The following is a 27,219-nucleotide window of genomic DNA, read 5'->3' on the forward strand; positions in this document are numbered from 1 at the left end:
TCACATTCTTTCATAATGATGATCATTCTCCATTTCACGTGTAAGACATCCCTTGAGCATTTTTTGTAAGGCTGAAGCAGTGGTAACGAATTCTTTCAACTTGTTCAGAGCCTTTTACCTTTTTTGTTGTTGTTGTTAATTACAGCTTTTCAGGGTACAGTATTCTGCACTGATTTTACTTTTAAGAATTGAACTATGTCTTTCCATTCTTTCCAAGCCTGTAGGGTTTCTGACAAAGAAATTGGCTGTCAGGCTAACTGGAGATCCCATCAAGGTAATCTGGTGTTTGTCATGCACATTTTAGAATCTTTATGTTTTACTGTGGAAAATCAGACTACAATGTGTTGTGGTGAAGACCTTTTGGGTTGTCTATTATGTAATTTCTGTATTGGGATGTCCCTTTCTTTCTAATGAGGAAAATGTTCTGTTATCGTTTCATTGATTAGGACTTCTAATCCGTTCTTTTCCCTCCATTAGGAACCTCTATGAGAGGGTTATTAGGTGTTTAATAGTGTCCCACAGATTTCTGACATTATTTTCAATTTTTCTCACTTTCGGTCTACTTTCAAAAATTTGACTTTTACATTGTAGATTACATCTTAGAGGACTTTCCACTGTGCTTTTTTGTTTGGCATATTGAATTATTCATTTACAATATTCAGTTTGATTTTTCTTAAACTATCTCAATCTCATGAGAAAATTTTTTATTCATGCTATGTATGGATTTCCTTAATTTATGCATCTATTTTCAGTAGCTTTGTGAACTTTTTAAAATTTCATTTTCAGGCATTTCACTAATCTCTTCATCTTTGCATTCTAATGTTGAAATAATATTGTGTTCCTTGAGAGAGTCATTCTGTCTCCCTTGTTCACATTTTTCATGCTTCCGCATTTATTTCTAGGCATTTGTTGGACCACTTGTTGGTTTTCTCCTTTGACAACTTTTATCTTTGAAATATGCCTTTGTAGTTGAGTGTCTATGCCTTCATTAGGTATTAGGAGGTGTATGGTAACTGCGGCAAATGAGTTCTGGTCATTGTCCCGGATGGTGCAATAATATCTAAGGAGAGCCTCTATCCTGTAGCGAAGTGCAGCCAAGTGAAGAAGGAAGAAAACCAGGAAAGTGTGATATTACAAAAGGCCAGTTAAAAATCAGTTTCCAGAAAAAGATGCAACTCTCTGTGCCAAATGTTGCTAAGTAGTGAGAAAAATGAGAACTGATCATCACATTTAGTGCATGGAAGTCATGGATGACCTTGAAAATAATGGATTAATTACAATGGTAATAAAAAATTCCAGTATGTTCAAGAACAGAACTTGAGGACATAGGAAATACAGTTGTTTCAAGGAATTCTTTCTACATTCACAAACAGAAATGTGTGTTGAAGGCAATTTATATTTTAAAATATTGGTAATTTTTAACATACCTTTTAGCTGAAGAAAACATCCAATAAATATAGGAAACATATTTGTAGTACTATGCTAATTGAATATACAATAACCATTTTGCATGTCGTTTTTTATTAACAGAATCTAAATTTTGATTGTAACAGCAATATATCATATTTGATGGTTTAAAACTATATAAATTTATATAAAACTATAAAACCAGTTCCAGAGAGCAAAAGTTAAAAAATTAAGTTGGAGAACTGAAATCAAGATATCAACATGTTCAAGCTCCCCCTAAGAGCTCTAGAGTGAAATATATAATATATAATTAATAGCAGTGGCCTGAAAAACAAAGTACTCAGTTCTTTATATTCAGAATCCTAAGAAAATATTTCTGGGCAAGCCTGGAAAAGCAGCAGAGGATGGCCCAAAGTCTTAGGCTTCTGCACCCACGTAAGAAGCCAGGAAGAAACTCCTGGCTCCTAAGTTTGGATCAGCTCAGCTCTGGCCATGGTGACCATTTGGGGAATGAACCAGCAGATTGAACACCTCCTTTATTGTTTCTCCTTCTTTCTCTGTAACAATCTTTCAAGTAAAAAAAAATTTTGTTATTAAAAAATCATGTGTGGCATCTTAATTTCTATTAGATGAGAGCACTTGCAACGTTCTTTAGAATACTGGGTGCTACAGTACATTCTTGGGCCAAGGATCTTGTTAAAGGAGGTCCAAAAATGTTGAGTAGGGTGCTGTTACACTAAATTTAGCTGTCGCAGGAGAGGAAAAGAAGAAGAAAAGAACTACTATTTCATGGGCCTCATGTAGATTTTCATTGAAAAAGTGAGAAGAAGAATTCCTTGGATCAAAAGGAGTGAAGAGACACACCACTGCAGCCAGAAGGTAGCTGCTGCTAATGTGAAACACCATCAAGCATGACAGGAGAGGAGGACAGGCAGTAATCACACCAACAGATCACACCCTTCCACCAGCTGACACTCTGGACTCTTGCACCACACATGAGACTCAACAGGGCTCATTGGCCTGACCTAGCTCATGCCTTCAAATTAAAAAAAAAAAAAAATTGGCATCAGTTTCCAACCCCACAGATGATGCTTAAGTGTGTGTTACACACAGAAGGAAAATGAAAGTCATGACTATGATAGACCATGAAGGCATACAATCTCCTAGTAAAAGTAAAAGAGAAATCTAAAATGCCAGGAGTATATATGGCTTTTCTTTACAGTGCAGAGCTTCTTAGGTTGATGTGATCCTGTTTTTGCTGATATTGCTCATGCTTCTGGGGTCTTTTCCAAGAAGTTTTTAGCTAGGCCACTGTCTTGCAAAATTTCCCTCATGTTGTTCTACAGAAACTAGATGATATCATATCTTAGATTTAAATCCTTGATCTATGTTTTTTTTTTTTTGCATGAGGTGTAAGGTCAGGATCTTGTTTCTTACTTATGCATATAGAGATCCAACTGTCCACACACCACCTGTTGAAGAGACCATCCTCTTTCCAGTGACTTATTTGAGCTCGTTTGTGCAAGACTAGTTGTTTGTAGATGGATGGATTGATTTGTTGTGCATTCGTCTGCACATTTATTTTTGAACCAGTACCCAGCTGATTTTATTATTGCTGCCTGTAGTATGTCCTGAAATCTGGTATTGTGGTGTCTCCAGCTTTATTTTTGTTTTTTTTTTAGGATTGCTTTAGTTATTCTAGATCTCTTGGGTTTCCATTTGATTTTTAGCATCGTTTTTCTTTCTAGATCTCGGAAGAATGTGACTTGTATTTTGATTGGGGGTACACTGAATTTGTAAATAATTTTGGGAAGTTTAGAAATTTTGATAATTCTTTCAATCTGAGAGTATGGCAGATTCTTCCATTTTTGGAAATAGTGATTCAAGGAAACTCAAAAGAGCAAGTGGAACAGCTGCTATTTCCAGAAAGGAAGGCCTTACACGTTGTACCTACAAATGTTTATTCAGATCATTCTCATTACAAAGTATAAAATCATTTGTAACAGGAACAACATGTTATTTCCTATAATTTAACAGCTTAACTAAAAAATTCACTGCAACAACATTCTAGGTTTTTTAATTACATTTAAATTTGTTTTCTTATTGTAACTCTTCTAGCTGAATTTAACACCAACCCATGAAATAAATTTGTACTCATGGAATGCCAGATCATTGCTTTTTCTTCAAAGGGTTTTTCTTCCTTTCTTGATCATTTAAGTAGGGTAGGAATATCTAATATAGAGAGACACATTTCTGCTTATGGACATTTGAAAATATTTCAATTTCTTTGCATTTATCTTTTACAAAACTTTGCTTTTCCTGGTCTTACACTTCCACTATGAGAGTAGACCCCTTCAGCTCCAGATCTTCTCTCAGGGCTTCTGATGTTGAATAGTGAGATACTAAGCTTATGCTCTTCCTCTCGTTTAAGTTTGGAGAGCTTCTTTGCCACCTAATTTCTGTTGAAGATGCATCTAACTTTTTCCCCATTATTCTCTCTTGATTTATGTAGCTACCTTTCCTCAACTTTACCTCTGCTGGAGATGAGTCTGTTTTCAAAATTCTTGGAGTTTCATCACCAAATTTTACTTCTGGAGGAAAGGATAATCTTTCCATCTTTCCACCTGGAGCATCTTCTGAGTGGAATTCAGGTAAAGGCTGTGTTTTGTCTTCTGCTATTCTTAGACTAGGATCGGTAAAAAATGGAGTATCCATGGATAGATATGGATCATAACTTGCAGAAGAAACATCAATTGCAATATCTTGATAAGGCTGGCTCAAAGTTGGCATGGCAAAGGCTTCTGCATCATTGTCTGGCAACTGGAAAATACAACAGTGTAACAAGCTGCCAGTTACTCATTAGTGACTACAAAGTATTTTAAATTAATAAAATGACTTAAATCATATCCTTATCTTTACAATAACAGGTTACTATTAATACTTGTAAGTCATTTTATTGCTTAATAAAAGGCATGATACATTTTCTACTTGCCTATTACCTATAAAATATTTTTAAAAATTTACAAAGCAGTAGTTCCAATGTCTAGATTTTATATATCAGCAGCTCAAAAACAAAATCTGAAGATCTGACATTTTACCATCTCACAATCACCAATATGTCACTCAACATGGAAAATTTTAGTAATAAAATGGTATAAAGAATAAAGAAAATTTTAATAACAAAATTGTACAAAGGAGACTGCTACAAAATAAGACAGCATATAATGATAAATAAAATAAATTTAGCTTTATGAAAAATTATATATATAAATATGTCTTTTTCATTCCTCTGCTTGACACAGGAAAAAAAGTACAAACTGTCACTTGGGAGCCACCAGCCTATTGATGGGAGTTACTAAATGCTATTTGTCAAATGTTATCTACCTTATTAAATTATACAGGAATCTACTGTCTTATTATAAATATATTTAGCAAAATTAGCTACAAATAAAATTTTATTATGCATCTCTGCATTTTATTGATTCCTAGTTGTATGAAGTTTATCAATGATAAATTAAAATTGTATGAGATAGAATAAAAATGTTGTTATCTATGGTATCCATTCCTAAGCTTGTATTACTAAGCTACAGATTTTTTTCTTACTTTTTTTCTTTTCCTCAACTCCTTTTGTTCACCATATCCACATGTATATTTAAATATCATTATTTTATGCAGAAACATTTCTATAAGGAGTATCATTTAATTCTTAAAATTATGTAACTCTATAGCTACTAGGAATAACTAAGAAATGACTAAACAACTTTCTAGATGCTTTTCTCTTTCCATCTAGAAATAATTTTCCACATACAAATATTTCATCTCTTTATGAAATAATAATCATTAGAAATTCTCTTCCAACTTTTTATACCTTGAGTGTAGTAGCCCCTTTGTTTTCAGGTGGAACATGTGCTGAAAAATAGAAATAGTTTATTTTACACAAAATCATATATGTGTTATTTATTTATGCATATATACATTGACAAAATACGATTATAATTTTTCTTACCACAAAGATCAACATAAAGAAAAGTAGCAATTGTAACATAACATATTTAGCAAAAATGCGCTGGTGAAGCTCTGGGAAGATGAAAGTGTGGCAGATGAAAAGTGTGAAGATGAAGCATGCAAAACATGGTAAAGTTTCAGAGCCAACAATATTAGGTATAAAATACACACTTTACATACTTATATAATCATGTATAGGCTATGAACAGAAATAAAATAAATCCCAGATGATAAATGAAAAGGTGGAGATTAGAAAAACAATAGAAGAATGATGTATGAAGTCAGAGAAAGTATGACTATTCCAGGAAGGTTGATTGAAGCAGTGGTAAAATTTTCCTAGAAATATCAGCAATATATGCTTACTGGATACTAAAGAAAACTTTACAGGCATGGGAGCACAAAGAACTAAGACTTGAAGAAATGTATAATTTGAAAATAAAGAAAACTTTACTATGGTCACAATCTGTATCTTTTTGGTCAATTCCTTTTTGCTTCCTTCTTGTAATTGTGGAAAGACTATGTAACATGAGATGTACCATTTCAGATGTTTAACAGACGCAAGGTTTTTAGCCAGCAGAGTTCTAGTACTTATCATTTCACATAATTAAAATTTTATTCTTGTTGAGTAGCTACACCCCATTTGTCCTTTTTTTCAGTCTCAGGACTACCATTCCATTCTGTGTGTTTGACTGCTTTGTATACTTCATATATGTGGAGTCATGTAATGTTTATCCTTCTGTGACTGTCTTTTTTAACTTAGCATAGCATTTTCGAGGTTCATCCATATTGTCACATATGTTAGGAATTTCTTCTATTTTAATGCAGTGTGCTTCTATTTTAATGCAGTGTACACATATTTTCTTTAATTGCTTCATCCATGGAAGGATATTTAAGTTGTTATTATAACTTGGCTGTAGTGAATAATACCATAATGAAAATGAAAATGCAGGCATTGCTTTGAGATTCTGATTTCAGTTCTTTAGGATAGATACTCAGAAGTGGGGTTGCAGAATCATAAGATGTTATCTGTAAATTATTTTTTTAGTAACACGTGTATTGTGTTCCAAATGGCTACACCATTTTACTTTCCCAAGAGCCGATAAGGACTCACAACTTCTACAAAACCTTGCCAGCATTTTCATCTTTTGAGCTTTTTGAAAAGAGCCATCTTAATAGATATCCAATGATTTGATTTGCATTTTCTTGATCATTAGTAATGCTAAGCACTTGTCATATAACTGCTGACCATGTGCACATCTCCTTTATAGGTGATTTTTCTGTTTAAATTATTTGGAATTAGGGCCCAGCACGGTGGCGCAAGTGGTTAAAGGTCCTCGCCTCGCACGCCCGGGATCCCACATGGGCGCCGGTTCTAATCCCGGCAGCCCCGCTTCCCTTCCAGCTCCCTGCCCGTGGCCCGGGAAGGCAGTCGAGGACGGCCCAAAGCTTTGGGACCCTGCACCCACGTGGGAGACCCAGAAGAGGCTCCTGGCTTTGGATCGGCATAGTATCGGCCCGTTGCGCTCACTTGGGTAGTGAATCATGGGACGGAAGATCTTCCTCTCTCTTTCTCTCCTCTGTGTATATCCGCCTTTCCAATAAAAAAATAATAAAAATAAATCTTTAAAAAAAATGTTCATTTTCAAAAAAAAAATTATTTGGAATTAGTTCATAGGCAGAGAAATAAATAGAGAGGAAGACAGACACATGGAGCTCTTTTCCACTGGCTCGCCAGGGCTTGGTCAAGGCTAGAACCGGGAAACAGGTATACAATTCTGTATTCCATAAGGCTAATCAGAAACCCAATTAACTGAGCCATCACCATTGCCTTCATGGCCTTCCTAATTAGGAGGAAGCTTGTGTTACAGAAACAGAACTGGTAACGGAATTCAAGCACTCTGATGAGGGATGTAGGTATTTTAACCATTGGATAAAATGCTCCCTTCCAAATAATTAGTTTTAATTAGCAAATAAAAATATACATGTATATGGGTGCTGTGATGTTTTGATACAATATGCATTGTATAATGTTAAAATTAGAGTAAATACATCTATCTCCTCAAAGGTTTATCATCAGAACCTATTTCTCCTACCTAACTATAACTTAGTACTTATTGATCCATGTTTCTTCATTCTGCTCTTTCTGTCTCTGGTACCTATCAGTCTACTCTCAACTTCCATGAGTGAGATTATGCAGTAACTGTCTCTCCATATCCCACTTAAAAATAATGACATTGATGTTGTCATAAACTATTTAATTTCATTTTTTTGGTTGAATTGTGAATGTACTCCACCTTTTCCTTATCTATTTATCCATTTGGGGAAAATTAGATTGTTTCAGTTTCTCATCTAATGTGAATAATGCTACAAACTTGTAGATAAAACTGACACGGTTCAAATGCAATCGCATCAATTCATGGTTATGTAACCTCTGATTGGCTACTGAGCTGTTTGATAGTGAGTTTTCTCATTTGTAAAAATGTAGATAACAGTGTTAGTTTCCTCAACCAATTGTTAAGGGATTGATTAACATAATCAAATTAAAATTCCTGGAACAGAATGATCAACAAATATTTAGCTATAATATGGATACCAAAAACAGATGTTACTAGATGATCCAATGGGACTCAAAACATTATTTGGGTACATGAAAAAAAAAGATGAGATGGCAAATACCAATCAATGAGAAAGACTGTCCTTCATTTTGCTAATGATAATGACAATTTGTTAATATTCCACCCGAAGAACAGGTTAAGGATGCAATAGCTCTACTAGCCTGGCAGATAACTAGGAGTTAAGAAATAAACATATAGGGGCATGGTGTAGTAGCCTAGTGGCTAAAGTCCTCGCTTTGCACATGCTGGGATTCCATATGGCTGTTGGTTCTAATCCCAGCAGCCCCATTTCCCATCCAGCTCTCTGCTTGTAGCCTGGGAAAGGAGTCAAGGACAGCCCAAAGTTTTGAGACCCTGAACCCACACAGGAGACCTAGAAGAGGCTCCTGGCTTCTGTCTTCGGATTGGCTCAGCTCTGGCCATTGCGGCCACCTGGGGAGTGAATCAGTGGATAGAAGATCTTTCTCTCTCCTTCCATCTGTATATTTGACTTGCATAAAAATAAATAAATCTTTATTTTTTTAAAAAAGAAAAGTATATTAAGAAACTTGATATAACCAGAGAAGTAGTAGATAGAAAAGATAATAAAATTTGAGTCAAAAATCTTACAAGAATAATTATTCCACACAAGAAAAAAAAATAAATGTTCTAAAGATACTTTACTATACCAATTAGTATTTACGACCAACATCCCTGGTGTGATGGCTCAACTGGTTAATCTCCACTTACAAGTGCTAGGAATTCATATGAGCACTGGTTTGTGTCACAGCTGCAACATTTCCCATTCAGATCCCTGCTTATGGCCTGAGAAGGCAGTGGAGGATGGCCAAAAGCCTTGAGACCCTGCACCCACATGGGAGACCCAGAAGAATTTGCTGGATCTGGCTTCAGATCAGATGAGTTCAGCTCTGGCTATAGCAACCTTTTGTGGGAGTGAACCAGTGAATGGAAGATCTCTCTATATATAAATTTGTCTTTCCAATAAAATTTTAAGTAAATCAAAATAAATTTTTTTTAAAAATTAAATAAATCTTTAGAAAACAAACAAACAAAAAAAGAAGTGACAACGCTCAGCACAACAAAAGAATATATGACAAACCACAGCAGGCATAATATTGAATGGGGAAAACTTAGAAGAAGCATTTTCACTAAGACACAGAACAGAAAAGGTACCACTATCACTACTGTTATTCAATATGGTCCTGGAAGTTTTAGCCAGAGTCATTAAGGCAAGAAAAATAAATCAAAGGGATACCAGTTGGAAAGCAGGGAGTTAAATTATCCCTGAAGGCAAATGGCATGATTCTCTATATAGGGGAACCAAAAGTCCCTACTAATAAAACCATAGGAGCTCATGAGAGAGTTTGGTAAAGTTGAAGAATATAAATCCAACATGCATAGCTGGTTCAAGAGGTGGATGAAACCTGACTCTGCACACATGAATCCAATGTGAGGACTTCCCAGGTAAGATTTCTTGGGAGATTCTCCAACTAGACCACTGGGCTCAAACTCCGGCCTCAGGGAAAATCATAGGGATTTGTGGTTCAACCTCAAAGTTCATGTATCAGGATTTGACATCCTCAGTTGCCAATGCTCTTGCAATGAAGAACATACCCAAGTGCATATAAGGAATAGAACAGCCAGCTCATCTAAGTCAACAGATGACACCAAGTACCTTACCAAAAGATGGAAAGCAGAACAGGTTAAACAACTCTCCTGGTCAGGTTTTGCAAGTGTCTAGTTCTGTGGATACCCTGAAATAGACTTGGTCAGTCAAAAGACCTTATAGAAATGTCCTTAGCTCTGGTACAACAAAACCAACAGCAACTCAGAACTTTCAAGACCATTCAAGTAACACTGTGAGAGCATTCTTCCCCACATCAAGGTCACTAACATAACATCAAATCACCATCTCTATGGCCTGGCGTGTTGGCAAAACTGGCTAATCCTCCACTTGGAAGCACTAGCATCCTGTATGGGCACTGGGTCATGTTCCAGCTGCTCCATTTCCCATCCAACTCCCTGCTTGTTGCCTGGGAAAGTAGTAGAGGATGATTCAAAGTGGCTAAATCCTAGCCTTGCAAGCGCCTCTGGTACCCATGTAGGAGACCTAGAAGAAACTCCTGGCTCCTAGCTTCAGATTGGCTGAGCTACAGCCATTGCAGCCACTTGGGGAGTGAGACAGTGGACAATCTTTCTGTATCTCCTTCTCTCTGGTTATCTGCCTTTTCAATAAAAGTAAATTAAAAAAACACACATGATGGAATGTTTCACAACTTCCTCATCTCAGTCTTAATGATTCTAGTAATTTAAAAAAAAAAATGACCATCTCCATCCCTGGGTGCTGATGTAGTTTGACAGCAAGGAGTGCCTTCCCCCCTGTCCTCTAACTGCAGGCACAGGAGAAAAAAAAGAACTAAACATTTATCTCACCTACCTTCTTTCATACCTTAACTCTCTCCTTCCAGTCAGAGACCCACATAGCTATGCATCCCTCTCAACTATGTAATCAAGATTAAAAATAAAATAAAATTCTAAAAATCAATAGAATAAAAAGAAAAATCAGGCCTTGCATGAGGGCTCAATGGCTAAATCCTCGCCTTGCAAGTGATCAAATATGGACAACAGTTCGTGTCCTGGCTGCTCCACTTCTCATCCAGCTGCCTTCTTGTGGCCTGGGAAAGCAGTAAAGCACCTTTTTAAAAGAATAAAAAAAATCAATCACAAAAATCAACAACCTTTGTATATACAAACAATTCTGTGGGTGGGAAAAAACTTGTAAGATCAGTCTCATTCAAAATAGCTGCACAAAAATTTAATATCTTAAAATAAATTTAAACAAGGATGTGGGAGATCTCTACAATGAGAATTACAAAACATTTTAAAAAGTGGAATAAGACCCTCCAAAATGGAAAATCCTCCATTTCATGGATTGGTAGAATTAATATCATCAATATTCCCATACTACCGAAGGTAATTTACAGATTCAATGTGACTCAATCAAGCTACCTATGACATTCTTCTCAGATCCAGAAAAAAATGATGCTAAAATTCATATAGAAACACAAGATCCAGGATAGCTTATGCAATATTAAGCAACAAAAATAAATTTGAAGGCATCACAATACCAGGTCAAGATGTACTATAGGGTTGTTTAATCTAAACAGCCAGTAAAGAGAAGCTTTGGAAGTGTTACAAAATAAATACTATTATATCAAAGCTACAATTAAATACATATTTATTTCCTGACAAAAAGTGAAATTCATTTAAATAAATGGCTCATTTTGTGATATAGTCACCTTCATTTTGATCATCATAATAGTAAGTAAGCAAAGGTCAAGCTAATTTCTTACCTAATACTGCAGCGTTTTTAGACTTCTCTTCAGATGGATTATTATCCTGGAGTGGCTTACTCACAGTGCTCTCCTAAAAGCAAAAAAAAAAAGAAAGAAAATACACTGGAGAAAACATTTAATGAGCTATTTTTCCTTGCTACAATACCTTCTTTTAATATTCTTTTTTTCTTCAAAATAAACAGGTAACAAGGATATGGGACTTGAAAAAATAATTTAAGAGCACCATTTTAAAGATCAAAATACACTGAAGAGGAGACAATGCTCTCAAAGGAGGGCATCTTGTGGAATACATGATACTATACTACAAGATAAATTACATCATGTTCTAACTTCAGAGGGCATGAGGTGATACTTCCAGGAAACAGACTGTCATTAAAATACATTGTGGCCTGTGACTGGGAAAAATATGGGTATTTTACAGAATTCTTATAAACTACTGAGTCTTCAATGCATACTCAAAGGCTATAACTGACAAATTTTCAGAACATACTAATTCCATGGCAATAAATACCAATAAATTTACCCTGCAGTTAGAACTCTGCTCAATTATTGAGAAGAATGAGATGTCATGTTACAAATATCATTTTAGAGTTTTATTCTTGGTCAACATTCTTTGCTGAAATAGTTATGAAATTTTTATTTTTAGAGAATATATAGCTTATATTATAGTGCTAAATATTAAACCATTTTCATATATCTGATAAGCATCTAAAAGCCAGCATATGTTAAAAGTTCCTATAACTCAATAACAAAAAAACATCTTAAAACTGGCAATGAATTTGGATAAATATATATCCAAAGAAGATATGCAAATCATCAGTGAAAACATGAAAAGATGTTCACATTATTAGTCATTAAAGGAATTGCAAATTCAAACAATAATGCAGCTCCACTTGAAATTCAGAAGGATAATATAGTATTAACAATGATATGACAGAAGATAACAAATGCTGGTAAAGATCTGGAAATTCTCATACATTGTTGGTTGGAAGCAAAAATATTTACCCACAATGGTGAACAGTTTGGCAGTTTCTCGGAAATTTAAACAGAATTACCATAGGGAGAAGCTTATTCTTCTAGGGATGTACCCAAAAGAATTAAAAACATATGCTTCCTAAAAAATGCACATGGATGCTCAAAACAGGTTGATTCATGACAACACAACTGCAGAAACTACCCAAATATCCATCAAATTATTCAAGCATAAAGAAAAAGTGGTATGTCCATATAGCAGAATGTTATTTGAAAATAATAAGAAATGAAATATTCCTACATGCTATATCAGGGAAGAACTTGAAAACAATATGTTAACTAAAATAATCAGTTCACAAAGGACCACATGTTGCATGATTCCACTCACGTTGAAATGTCTAGAATAGATATTGTATAATGAGAAAGTCCATCAGTTGTTTAGGGCTGGCTGGGTAATGACTGAATTGGGAGAGTGTTGGCTAAAAATGAGTGAGGTTCCTTTTGTGGATTATGAAAATGTCCTGAAACTGATTATAAATATACTCCATATTTTTGGAGTATATTAAGATACACTTAAATAAGTCAATCATACGATATGTGAATTACAGCTTAATAAATCTGTGAAAATAGTCAATCTTTATTGAATGGCACATTAATGAAACAGGAAAGCACACGCACATGTATATTTATATTGCAATGTATAATATACATACTTGTCAAGAACAAAGAATGTTTAATCATCACAATCTCTGGTTAAAAATGTATTTGAATCTATATATGATAGAATTTGTTATTTCAATTACCTTAGGATATTTAATTTCCAATTTGGGGTTAATAATTTTGTTTAAATAGCCAACTTTTTCTATCCATGTACCCAGATTTCTATATTCTGTTTTCATTTTTTCCAACCTAAGAAAGTAATCAGTTACAGATTAAAAAAAATTATCAGAAAAAAATATATATGCATATGGCAGGATTCACAGAATAATATATAAAGATCCACTTATGTTTTAGAAATTAGTTATTATATTAGACTTAGTATTTAATCTATATAGCTTAGTCCCTTTTGACTGTTAGAATACCATAGCCTAGGTGTCATAAACAGAGAGGTTTACGTCTCATAGTTTGGAGGCTGAAGAGTCCTCCTCGAGGGGTCCACAAACAGGTCTGGGTTCTGCTGAGGTGCTCCTTTGGTTTGCAGAGGCCATCTTCTTACAGCCTCACACAGTGGAGAGAGATGAAATCTCAGATCTTCCTCATTTTTACAAGGACATCCATTAATCCCGTCATGAGGGCCCCAGTCTAATGACTTAACCCTAATTATCTCCCAAAGAACCTAATTCCAAAAAACATGACATTTGGCATTAGATCTTTAATGTATGAATTTGGATGTGTAAAGAGTGGATGGGGGACACAGAGAGGTGCTTGACACCAATCTTCAGTCCATATCTCTATATGTACATATGTCACAAAGTATTCATATATATGCATGTTATATATACATACACATACATACGCATATACATATACTTATACACTCACATACAATCTGTTTGTCAGTAACACAAGTCCTGAGGAAAGAAGTTAGCTTCTAAAACTTCAAAAGATTTAAATAACCTAAAAATATAATTAACAGGAGTTTAAACAGAGAAAAGGAAAAGTTTCCAATTCATTTCATTAAAACACTATGGCCTTGACAACATCACAAGAAAGGAAAATTACAGTCTCCATAAACACAGATGCAAATGCTATAGAAAAAATAATTATTGTGGAATAAGAATCCAGTTACATAGAGAATGCAATGTATCATAAACAAAGCTGGTATTCCAGGAATACCAAAATGATATTTTTGACATTCACATTAGAAAATATTTATATAATGTGACTACAATTTAACTGAGGAAAAAAGGTTTGAAAAAAATCTCACATTTTTACTTGCATTGAATTTTTTATAAAGTCTTTAAAAACTAGGAATAGAATAAAATAATATAGGACAGTACCTCTAAAAGTCCATGGAAAGTAAAATTAAAACATGTTTATTTTGGCACAAAAAGATTTTGAAATGCATAATTCTTAGGTAATATTATTTTTCATACTTCCCATTCATACTTAACCTAATACAAGATATGAAGAAAATAAAGAGAAAAAAGGGGAAGGAGAAAAGAGGAAGGAAGGGAGCTGGGGAAGACGGCAGGCCAAAAATAGGAAGAAAAGGAAGAGAGGGAAAAAATTTTTAAAACTCCTGACAAAATTAATAACATTTCTTTAAAGAACATGATCAAAAAGTGTTCATCTTGTCATTTTATCAGACATTAACTGGAGTGTCCTACTCACCTAATAAGACAAGAAAATAAAGTTTTAAAGGAGTGAGAGTAAAGAAAAAAACTGCTATTATTTTGTTGTCATAATTATCTAAATAAATTTTCCTAAAAGATGCTACAAATTAAAGATAAATCATTATAAACATGACAGTTTTTGCAAAACAAGCATGTGAAAGTTATCAAAATCAAACTGGATTCACTTGGGTTAATCCTAGCAAAAACAAAGAAAGTCAGTCAACCAGGTATTCAGGAAACTAAGTTCTCACTCAAGTTGGCTCAGTGGCAGAGCCAGTTAACTGTCTGCCTTCTGCCCTGGCAGAAGTGGGTGCTGAGTTGGGTCCCAGCTGCTACATTTCCAACCTAGTTCCCTGCTAATGACCAGGAAAAACAGCAGACGACAGCCCAGGGTATTGGGCCCCTGTATCCAAATGGAAGATCCAGAAGAAGAACCTGGCTCCCAGCCTCAGACTAACCCAGCTCTGGCTACTGGGGCAATTGGGAAGTGAACCACCAGGTAGAAGATCTCTCTCTTCCTCTGTAACTTTGACTTCCAAGTAAAATAAATAAAGCTTTCAAAAACAAACTTTCACTTATAATTCCCTAATAGTAACTATCACAAAATACTGCCAGACCACATCTAGTACAAAAGCCACTGCAGTATTATATTTTAAAAAGTCGAATCAAATGAGACCAAACATACAACAGTCTACAAGTACATCTACTCAGCAACTGTCTTTTCCAACTTTAGACTGCAGCAACCTTTGTTATTAATCCCTGTGGCCAAGGATCATCATTCCAAGATACTTTAATACTCGGTTTCATCTTTCACAACTTCCACAACTTTCACAACTTCCTCTTGGTTCAGTCTCTTCAAACACAGTCATCATTTACCAAGGCATGAATATTTCTATTGCTGTGCTTTTTTATTTCCAAACACTATTCTTTGGAGAAGCTCTCTGAATATTACTTAGTTTGACAGATATAAGAAGGTAGTTCCAGGAAGATGGTGGTGCCAGGAGCAGAGTTTTCAAATCCCTAGGTAAAACAGCATTTATCTATGCAGAAAACCCAAAGTGGGCATGCACGTACACACACACACACACACACACACACACACACACACACACACACACACGCCCACTCCTCCTTCATGTATTAACATAAACGTAGGAGAAAACGAGTAGAAAAGGAATGCCTGGTAGGTCTGAGAAGACAGAGAGTACCAAGATAGCCAAAAGCCGGTCACTGGAAACACAGCGAGCCACCTAGAGCACAACACTTCAAACTGGGAGGTTTTACTCATTGCAAACACAGTCAAGGGCCCAGATTTCATGGTACAGGCTAACAGAATGCGAGCAGTCAAACCACTGTGACTACATTTACCAGCCAAGTGTCTATTCCAGGACAGGGGCACAGGAGATTACAAAAAAAGGAAACAAGCCCTTGCTTAAACATCAGACTAGAACCAGTCTAGAAGGTGACCATTTCAAATTAGAAACGATTTCCTCATCCAAAACCCACTAAGCAAGCACCTTGATCCTGGACTTCTCAGCCTATAGAACAGAGAGAAGCAAATGTTTATAGCTCAGTCCATAACCTATTCGAGGAATTAAAACACAAGGCTAGAGATTTGCCCTTAGAGGTGAGAAGTAGAAATAAATGAGAATTTGATGACTGGAAGAGGACATAAATTAAGATTTTTAACTGGTTGAACAGCAGATCAGAAAAAAGAACCAGTGAACTAGAATACAGATAAAAAAAAACTATCTAGAAAAATGACAGGAAATACAGACAAGAGCATAAGCGACAATAGAATACTTTCTCAAGTGAAGAGGCAGATCAAGTATTATGCTTTTTCCATTTAAATGAGCATTCACCTCTTGCTAATAATCTTTGATTTGAAAAAAAAGTACTTAAATTTAGTAAGAAAAAATCATAAATAATCAATGAACCCAGGACATAATGCCAAAATTAGGCTTTTTGGATTTTTAAAATTTCATTTGGTAGGCAGAGAGAGTGGGTACTCCAATGTACTGGTTCCCTCCTCAGATAGGCTGAGAGGTTGGGGGTATGGCAGAAGCTGGGAGCCAGAGACAGCCTCTCACAAGGCTGCCATCTAGCTGCCTTCCAGGGTGCACATCGCAGGAAGCCAGAGCCAGGTGCAGAGCTGGGACTTGAACCCAGGCACTCTGAAATGGCATGCGGATATTCTATTAGCTTACGTAACTGTCCCTGTAATAAATTTTCCTGGACCAAAAGCAAACCTACATCTAAGAGGAAGATAGTAACATAGAACACAAATAGCACATGTATAAACTGAAAACGTCTGTGCCTTTTACCTTTCCCGGGGTTGCTGCTGCAGTTTCTCAAGTCGCACCACAGATGCCTGGCTTTGCTGGGGTCCCATGTTTGGAACCCCAACAGTAACATTCAGGTCTGGAGACAAGAATGCTGGATATTCTACTGCTTGTGGCAAAATAACATTTCTGCAAAAATGGCAATAAAGTTAAATGTTGAAATTACATAAAAATGCACTTATGGTTGCATCTCAGATTCTAGGGGATATTTTATCTTGCTCAAGAAATTAAATCATATCTGTATGACAGCAGTTGCAAGTGCATTCAGCACTAAATTAAGCACACAATAACCCACTGTCATTCCCTAAGGTCCATCTGTCATCTGCGCAAGCTAATTGTAAGTTGAATGAAGATAGGAAGAGAATCAATGTCTGTTATTTTTCAAATCCTTGATGCTGGCAGTAACTTCCACAATCCCTCCAGGAACACAAAACTGCTTTTGGCTTACTATTTTTCTAGGTATAGTCAATACCAATAGCTTCCACTTGACCTTTGCCACCATAATAGCTTTAATTTCACAGAACTGGCAAAACATATCCATTCCAATTACGCATTCTGGAATAGGGGAAATAGGATGGATGTCAAGCCCCACTAAAACTGCATTGGCTCTGTGACCTCTGTCAGTTTCTACTCCAGATAATGGATCACAGTGACACTTGGAGTCTCCTAGAATTAGTTTCAATCCAGTGTCCAGGAATTCCCAAATACCCATAGGTCCCTTGAGGAAAGATAAGGGAAAAAATTAACAGTGTAAATTTCTGGCAGATAGTAGGATCCCTCTTTGAGAGAATTCAGCCTCCTCACTTAAAGGGTCCTGGATTTTTAAGCTGGGCAAGTCTCATGACTCACTGACTTTATAATTCAGGCTGAACTTTCACTCACTTTTCCTAGAACTGCCTAGGAAGAGGTAAGAAGGCCTACTATTTATTTCACTTCCAGGCATACCATGATGAACTAGCCAATGTCCTCGGTATGTGTGTGTCAGACTATCTTCAGACTATCTCTGAAGTTAATCTGCAGTACAGTAACCATATCCACTGTATTGTTCCTGCCACTCTGGGAACCAATTATACCCACTGCATGTAGGTTTCCTAATTCAATGACTGCAGTTTCACCTTATGGTCTTGTCTCCAGAGAAGAGTAATTACAGAGATCTTTAAGGGTTCCAAGTTTTTAATCCAGTTCTCATATTCTTGATGAAGTTGTTCGTTTGACCTCCCAGGGTAGACAAATATTAACTAACAAGTCTACTCTAATATTACAGTTTCCCTAAGCTTTTGAAACTCTTCCTTTGTAGTTAACCGACATTTATCCTTTTGGGGGGAAATTGTTATCTATTTCATTTATTTGAAAGGTGAAGATCTCCCATCTTCTGGTTCGATCCCCAATTGTCCACAATAGCTGGGGTGTGATAAGAGGTCCAGCCAAAGACAGGAGCCCAGAACTCATCAAGATCCGCCATGTGGGTGGCAGAATGTATTTTAAGTCACTTTCAGATTTTGAACAATATTTTAACAACTTTTCAATGATCATATGGAAGTAATATCGAATTTGTGTGGAGATAGGTTAATATTACTATACTGCAGAGCAGAAAATGGTTGATAAGACACCCAGATATTAAAAGCCTCTCTCTGACCAACAATACTACCTCACTGTCCAACTTTCCTCTTTAATTATCTTTCATGAACTAAGCACTCTTTTGTCTTTTAGTTTTAATGCTTTAAAATTTATTTTCATTTCATTTGAAAAGCAGAGGGACAGAGAGAGATGGAGGAAGGGAGAGGGAGGGAGAGGAGTAGGTGTTCCATATGCTGCTTCACTCCTCAAATATCACAACAGATGGGGCTTAGCAGGCTGAAACTGGAAGCTTGGAACTCAATTTGGGACCCAAGCACTTGAACCTTCACCTGCTGCTTCCCACAGTGCACATTAGCTGGAAGCAGGGTCAGAAATGATGGAGTCAGGACTTGAATCAGCAACTCTGATATGAGATGCAGGTATCCCAAGTAGCACCTTAATTACTGTGCCAAATGCACATACCTTCTCTTCTTCATGTCTCTAGACCTCACCTCCGCTCTCCAGGGCTAAACCCAGAAGTTTAAGTTTTCTTCCATCCTATTAATCACTTGAATGGGTTTCCCTTCCCTTGGAGTCTAATCCATCCTGGCCATTCCCTGAACATCTCTGAAGGTGACTGAAGTGCTCCCCATCTTCCCCCAAAGGACCTATGAGTATTTGGGAATTCCTGGACACTGGATTGAAACTAATTCTAGGAGACTCCAAGTGTCACTGTGATCCATTATCTGGAGTAGAAACTGACAGAGGTCACAGAGCCAATGCAGTTTTAGTGGGGCTTGACATCCATCCTATTTCCCCTATTCCAGAATGCGTAATTGGAATGGATATGGAGGGGTTTTTTAATGCCATTGAATCTGAAAATATGAGTAAGATGTAGAATACTTACGTCACAGGATCTTTTCTTTCTGGAGGTGGTGCGACTTGCATAAACATAGATGGCTCAACAATTTTCTGAAGAGGTTTTAACTAAAGAAAAACGTGCTTTTTTAAAACACCATTTACTTACAATCATAATAGGCCATTAATAATCCCAATTGACTATAGAATAGGCCATTAATAACAAATATAAGGACAAAAGAGAGGAATTGCATTAATTGGGTACTTTCACTTTTTCATTTTTATAGCAGCACTGTTGACAACAGCCAAAACAAGGAGTCAGTCAAGGTAGCCATCATCAAATGACTGAATAAAGAAAATGTGCATGTGTGTAAAAAATGAATGAAATTCTATCATTTACATCAAAATGGTTGAACTGGAGGGTATCACATTGACTGAACTAAGACACAGAAAGATAAGCAATGCCTGTTCTTCCTGATATGTGGAAGTTACACTTTAAATAAATAAATATATAAATAAAATCAAAAAGCAAAGACAAAAAAATAGCTATGTGTAACATTATTGCTGAAAATATAGTTTTGCCAAGCTTTGTTTTATTTCTTTGTGAACCAAATTGTTAAGAATGGTGTATTACTCTAGTTTTAGTGGTTTCAGACTATTTCACATTTTACAATATATGAGTCAATTTTCATTTTATTACTGTTAATAGGTATTGTCAATATTCCTGCTGAGCTCTATACAGCCCTACTTGTTGAACTCTTTAGTTAGTAAAGCATTAAGCTTTTGACTATAATGTAAATATAAAATGTTATCTAAAAAATTATAGCTAAATAAATGTATTGGGTACTAAATATTTTCCAAGGATTTTACACCATGAATCTTATTTAAGCCCCTCAATAAACATAAAAAGAAAGTAATGTAATAAAATATATTACAGAATGATATTGAAGATAAGTTGTCCAAGGCTACACAGTAAGAATGAGTGTCAGGATTTGAATGCAGTTTTATCTGTTCCCAAAGTTGTTCTCTTTACTGCATTCTGACAGGTAAGTATGGGACTTATCACAAAAAAACCAGAGGCATCAAATCAAATTGAACTTCTACTCACCAACGTAAAAAAGATATGCAACCATTTTTTTCTGAAAACATTTTATCTCTTTAGGATTGGCTATTGTTGCATATTACAATCCTATTTGGAGAAAAAAAAAAACCTATCTCTGTGGGTCACAAACTATGATAGTCACACAAAGAACTAAACAAATATGGTTCAAATAAAGTTTAATTTGCACTTTTAAAAAGAAGAAAACAAGCAGAAAAATATCAAAGCAGAAATGAAAAACAAAGTTTGGTTCCTGTGGCTTCCATTTGTATATTACGTCTGATTCAAAATATATTAAAATCATCATGGAATACCACAGACAAAATTTTTAAACATATTACAGGGATATCTCAATTAATGTCATGGTTGCTGTATTTGAATTGATACTGCCAGTCTTAATGCCTAATTTTAAAATACCGAAAGCTATTCCCAAAATAACAGAAATTGAAAAAGAAAAGTCACATGTAAAATAAAGGGGTCATTTATCCTATATAACAACACATAAATAAGGTTAGATTCCAATTGCTCCAAAGTTGTGATAACATCCAATGATACCAAGAATTATTTCAAATACTTAATGAGAGTGTATGTTAGGACAGCTTTTCTAGAATAAGTTTTTGAAAAAGCCATTGTTTTGAACAAGAATTTCCGTTCTGACCATCTTGCCTAAGGACATAATGAAGCAAAAGAACACAGCATAGTGTATAAAATGATCATGGTAGTGAATTTAAAGGGGCAAGCCAAAGCTAGGAAATATTTTCTTACTTTCTTGATGAATGAAATAGGATTCAAATAACACCAAATATTGAAACAACCCTGATGTTGAAATATACTAGAGGAAAGGAGCATATGTGCTTATAAATTCAGCTTTTAAAAAAAGATTTATTTGAAAATTAGAGTGGCAGGGAAAGAGGGATGGATAAGAAAGGGGAAAGAGATATTTCTCATCACTAGCTCACCCCCTAGATGTCTACAATCCCTAGATTTCTACATTAAGAAAAAAAAAAAAAAGCCAGGAGCTTCATCTGGATCTCTCACGTGGGTGGCAGGGGCCCAAATACTTGAGACGTTTTCTATTATTTTCCCAGTCTATTAGCTGGAAATTAGATCAGAAATGAAGCAGCTAGGACATGAGCTGGTGCCCGCAAGGGATGTTATTAACACAGAAGGCGGTTTTATCTGTTATGTCACAACACCAGCCCCAGTGACTTCATTTTTAATAACTATTTTAAATTCAAAAGATCTTTATTCAATATTTTAATAATGCTTATTTCTAATATATGCTTATCTTTAAACATATAAAAGTAAGTTTTATCGTAACAATATTAGGAATAAAAATCATTGCTTGAAAATATATAAACAAATAATGATAAGGTTTCATTTTTATTTAGGCTTCAGAAAAGCTATACTTCAAGGTCAGGATTATTTTTAAAATATTGATTTGAACAATTTAGGAACTGGAGCCTGGCATTGTGAGACAGCGGGGTAAGCTACACTGCAACATTGCTCCTGTCTTCAACCTGGCCCAGCCCTGGCTGTTGGATCATTTCATGGGCGAATTAGTGTATGGAAGATGTCTTTTTCTTTCTTCCTCTCCCTCTGTAATAGCCTTTCAAACAAATGAATACATATTTTCAAAAAAATTATTAACTGGGAAAAATTAGGGTTTAAGAAGAGGATAATTTGATTAAAAAACTAAAGTTGAATATTTTTAAAAGGGGGAACTAACCTGATGTGAAAATCCATAACCAAAGTTTCCATAGGAGAACATAAATTCTGCTTCTACCCTGCAGATAAACTAAACATGTGGCAAATTTATTTCATTATTTGATCAAAATAATAATTTAAAGGAAAGTAATAATCAATAACATCTTTACTGCACAAATAAAGTAAAAAAGCCAAAATATGAATCTCCTGATGTAATATATACATGTATTATTTGTATATATAGAAATACATATACGTGTGTGTGTGTATAAATGGATGTGTGTGTATAAACCATGAGCTCCTTTAGAATATATTGAGCTCTTGAGTGAGGAGGTTGGAATCCTTGTGTTTTTAAACCCATATCATGAAAAAAAATTTGAGATATATTCATTTTATATAAATTAAGGATCACAATAATAAATTTGAAAAGCTTTCATGTTAAAGTCAAGCAATATTATAAGACCAAAATATGGAAATGTCAAGTTAAAATCACTAGTAGGATTATATTGAAATACTGACATACACATATATATATATACTGGTTCACATATAAGCATACATTTTAATCATTTACTCATATTCCTGTCACTTTCATTCCAATGCGCTCAACTGTCAGATAATTTGGCATAGGATCTATTTATGTGTAACATGAAGAAGAATGTCAGAGCTGATGATTTCAACAGCACATTGTTTTGTTTTTGGTTCCATTCCCAGGTTTGAGCAAGAACAGCAGAAGTACCTCTAAAGAGGTGATTAACTAATCAAGCTAATTATTTTAAGCACTTTTTAAAAATTAGGTGAGCCATATGAACAACTGTTTGGAAATCACAAAATGAAAAACAGCACTTTAAGCAGGTGTGGCTCCTGAGGGGAGGCAAAGAAGCAGCCAGAGGCATGGCACTCTCATCCAATTACTTCCAATTTTTTCATTATTTAGCAGTAAGATGGAACTTTAAAAAAAAAAAGAGTAAAATTTTTGTGAACAAATATTGCAATTTCTACTTAATATGTTTTTACTAATGTAAACAGTGTCTGGTGGGATAATAATTAAAACTACAGGCTATAAGCAGTGTAAAGCTTTTATCAGAGCAAGTTAAGCAAACGCTGCACATTACACAGAAACAAAATTCAGGAAGTTTCAGCAAAGTTCTTACTGTGTTTTTATTCATCATTAGCAATTCTTCAGTAAAACACCCTTTCTAGAAAAATAAATGAATAAAATGATTAAACATAAAATCACTCATAATTATTTTCCTGTATCTCATCTGAATCATATTAAAGATGTTTCAAAAGCATACATGAATCTTATGCTTAATATACAAACACAATGAATATTCAAAAGAAAAATTAAAATTCTAGATGCATAAACACATCCCAGACAAAATGTCCCTGCTAGTTACAGTTCTCCTTGTGAAAGTCTTGGAAAAACTGCCACGCCCATACTGCTTTTCTCTCCCTCCTCTCCTTCATCTCCCTCCTCCTCCTTCCTCTTTTCTTTTTTTTCTTTCTCCTCTTCTCCTTCTCTTCCTTTTTTAAAAATGTATTTGAAAAGTAAAGAGGCAGAGACAGCCAGCTCCCACTCCCATCTACTGCTTCACTCAGTCCACATTTCCCAGGGGTGACAGGAAATCAATCATTGGAGGCATCTTTGCTGCCTCCCAGGAAGTGCATACACATGAAGTTGCAGTCAGGAGCTGAAGCTAGGACCTGAACCCAGCTATTCCGTTGTGGGATATTCCGAAACAAGATTTTAACTGCTAGGCCAAATGCCTGTCCCCCCATTATTTCCAATCATCATGCTTCTTGAGATGTTAACCACATGATCCCTGATAGGACAGTCTCTCATCTCTGGGGGACTGTTGGGATCTTCTAATGCAGACAAAACTTGGGTATCTTTGGCCTCTAGTTGTGGCAACCTCTGTTTTCCCATGAGCCACACTACATAATCCAATGTTCCATCACTCTTTTTATTCCCACTATATGCCACATTCCCAATTCCACAGTTAACAAACAACATTGTTTTTACAGTTCCACTAAACATTTTTAAGACATTTGGGTCACTAAGCCTCACAGTGAAAACTCTGTTTCCTAAACACATGTATTTAAGGGCAGATTATAAAGAAAACGAGTCACCTAGACATAATAAACCACCACAGCAAATACCAACTGGGTTATATGGCACTATGGTAGAAAAAAAAGGCCTTCTATGCATACCTGGATTACTTCATAAAGATGTAATTCACAGCGCCCTAAGAAGAGAGGATATTTTTCTGTAGCGTCATGCTGCATTAGATCCAGGTAAATATTATTTCGCTCATCATCTTGATGTCTGGGAACCTCAATTTCAAAATGTATATAAAAAGAAGCGTTAAATGTTAAGTGTGAATTTCAAATTCAAATTCTGATTAGATGCAAACATAGCACATATTACACTGTGTAGGAAACTTCTCAAAGTTATGCTTGTGACTCTCTTCTCCTTAGAAATGAGAACAAAAATCCCTATGAAGCATAACAGTTAAGAGGCTGGCTTGGCATTTCAGCAATTTGGCAGTGTTACAAGCAGTGTGTCTGTTAAAACATTACAAGTACTCAACATAATATCTAAAAATAACTCCCTAAAAGCACTAATAAACCAATAAAATAGTAAAAAAAAATCATATAAAGCATCAAGTATTAGCATACAATAAGAAGGGTAAAGTAGGAAGTTACATTTGCCCAGAAGATATTTCCCAGTCTGAAACCGCATTTTCATGGCTTCAAAAGGTACATAAAAGAGAAGACAAGATACGGGGCATATCACAGAAGACACTTGCCCACCCCTCCTCTGATAGCACTGAGAATCCAAGGAGCTAAAGCTTCAGGAAATAAGAAAACATTCTTCCCAACACATTTATGATTACAATGAAAGCTGTAACGTTCTGAGCAAAATGGGAGGTAGGGAGTTCCTGGTAAACTGGAACTATAAACCTATTTAGTAGAACTAATGCCTAAATTCACACTAAGTAGAGGCATAAAACCTCCTGAGTCTACACTTAAAATCATTTCAGTGGTTTTACATTACATACAATTTTCCGCAATATAAACAAACTGGCCAACATTTAAATTTTTTTAAATATCTCAAATACAACACTTAGTTTATAATAATCCCAACAGATAGTAATCTCAGGAGCCTCAGAAGCTAACCCAGTATTCTCTTCAGGGCTGCTGTCATCCTAGACCTCAAAAGAAGTCCAGGAAAGGTATGAGATGACAGTAAAACATAAATCAGCATGGAAACGAAGCACTGAGAGACTCAGAAGCAGATCCACAAAAACTTCAATTAGAACTTTGTTTTAAAGTGTTACGCTTCCTATGTTTAAAGGAATACATTTTTTAAAAAGAGCTACAATAGGGCCCGGTGGCGTGGTCTAGTGGCTAGTCCTCGCCTTGAACGCGCCTGGATCCCATATGGGTACCGGTTCTAATCCCAGTAGCTCCACTTCCCATCCAGCTCCCTGCTTGTGACCTGGGAAAGCAGTTGAGGATGGCCCAAAGCCTTGGGACCCTGCACCCACATGGGAGACCTGGAATGAAGTTTCTGGTTCCCACCTTCGGATCAGCGCCACACTGACCATTGCGGTCACTTGGGGAGTGAATCATTGGACAGAAGATCTTCCTTTCTGTCTCTCCTCTTCTCTGTAATCTGACGTTGTAATAACAATAAATAAATCTTTTTTTTTTTAAAAAAAGAGCTACAATAAACTGTTAGGATGATCTAGCTAACTTGAACAAAGAATTAGACTTTTAGAAATTGAAAATAAGATAATTAAATTAAAATATTAAACAAATAGACTCAACTACAGATTTTATATGTCTTAACAGATTTAGAGAGCCAGAACAAATTTCTGAAAAATTATTTAGAATACAAGGAAGATGTTATGTAATAAAAAATTTATTTAAAAAGTTAAAAGATATGGAAGAACATCTAATATATACTAACCAGAGTTCCAGGGATGAAAATAGCAGATCAGGAAAATGGGGCAGAGAGGTACTACTTGAAGAAATAATAATTAAGATGTCTCATAGAGGATGAACATCAACAATCCACTCTAAGCAGCCATTAGACCCAATACAATAAATAAACATAATGTAATAAAATACAGTCACATCAGTGTGAAATCAGAAAAGAAATGCAACAAACAAAGACCGATGATACATAATTTTCAAATGTGGCAGACTGATAAATGATTTCTCTTCCATAAATATGGAATCTGGGAGACACTGGGGTCATTAGATCATGCCAGGCATGGAAAGCAGTTCTCTAGAGTGTTGGTTACATAAGCTAAGTGTGCTGCCTATCTCCCTCTGCCTCCTGGCATGCCATATGCCTGTCTTCCTGCCATAGTCATGCTCACCAGATGCCTAAACTCAATATTGGACTGCAAACTCCTAAAACTATAAGCCAAAATAAGCCTTGTTCCTTCCTAAGAAGTGATGATACAGAAAGCTGATACCAGTAAAATCATTACTATTAAGCCTACCTTAAAAAGAGAGAGAAGCCTCTGGAACTAGATTACTGGAATAATGTTGGCATTAGAAAAAACTAGACTGCTGGAAAGAGAATGTTACAGAAAATATGTGTGTGTTTCTAAAAATCCAGAATACAGGTAAAAATGTAGAGTTGACAGCCAACTTGATCAAATCTCAAATGTAAATTTAAGAATTCCTACTGGATGTACGATTAAAGGCTATTCTTGCTACACGGTGGCAGAAAAACCTGACTATATTGCATCCATGGCCTGAGATTCTACAGGAGACTGAACTTAAAAGATGGTGGGCTACTTTGGTGGGGCAGATTTCAAGGTAGGCAAGTGTTCTGGCTGCTATTAGTAAGTCCTGTAGTGAGACAATCTCACTTGAAAAGGTGGTAAGAAGTGATTACTGGAATTGCAACTCAATATTGGGAAGACTCAACAATAGTTTCAC

The 27,219-nt window shown here is 35.6% G+C and overlaps 1 protein-coding gene across 1 annotated transcript in view; it reads right to left on the reverse strand.

The window, feature by feature from the left end:
• Nucleotides 1-27,219, reverse strand: part of LOC121159367 — an 86,979-nt gene that overhangs the window by 36,427 nt on the left and 23,333 nt on the right. Inside the window, exons 5-13 of the mRNA XM_040984386.1 lie at nucleotides 24,469-24,591; nucleotides 23,409-23,453; nucleotides 22,277-22,345; nucleotides 19,498-19,577; nucleotides 17,016-17,162; nucleotides 13,159-13,264; nucleotides 11,381-11,453; nucleotides 5,276-5,316; nucleotides 3,940-4,227 (exon numbers count right to left, since the gene is read on the reverse strand). Coding sequence (XP_040840320.1) covers nucleotides 3,940-4,227; nucleotides 5,276-5,316; nucleotides 11,381-11,453; nucleotides 13,159-13,264; nucleotides 17,016-17,162; nucleotides 19,498-19,577; nucleotides 22,277-22,345; nucleotides 23,409-23,453; nucleotides 24,469-24,591 — 972 coding nt within the window. The remainder of the gene's footprint in view (nucleotides 1-3,939; nucleotides 4,228-5,275; nucleotides 5,317-11,380; nucleotides 11,454-13,158; nucleotides 13,265-17,015; nucleotides 17,163-19,497; nucleotides 19,578-22,276; nucleotides 22,346-23,408; nucleotides 23,454-24,468; nucleotides 24,592-27,219) is intronic.

This window comes from Ochotona curzoniae, unplaced genomic scaffold (assembly GCF_017591425.1).
Source record: "Ochotona curzoniae isolate NIBS_2020 unplaced genomic scaffold, NIBS_Ocur_1.0 contig_4148, whole genome shotgun sequence".
NCBI classification, from domain to species: domain Eukaryota; kingdom Metazoa; phylum Chordata; class Mammalia; order Lagomorpha; family Ochotonidae; genus Ochotona; species Ochotona curzoniae.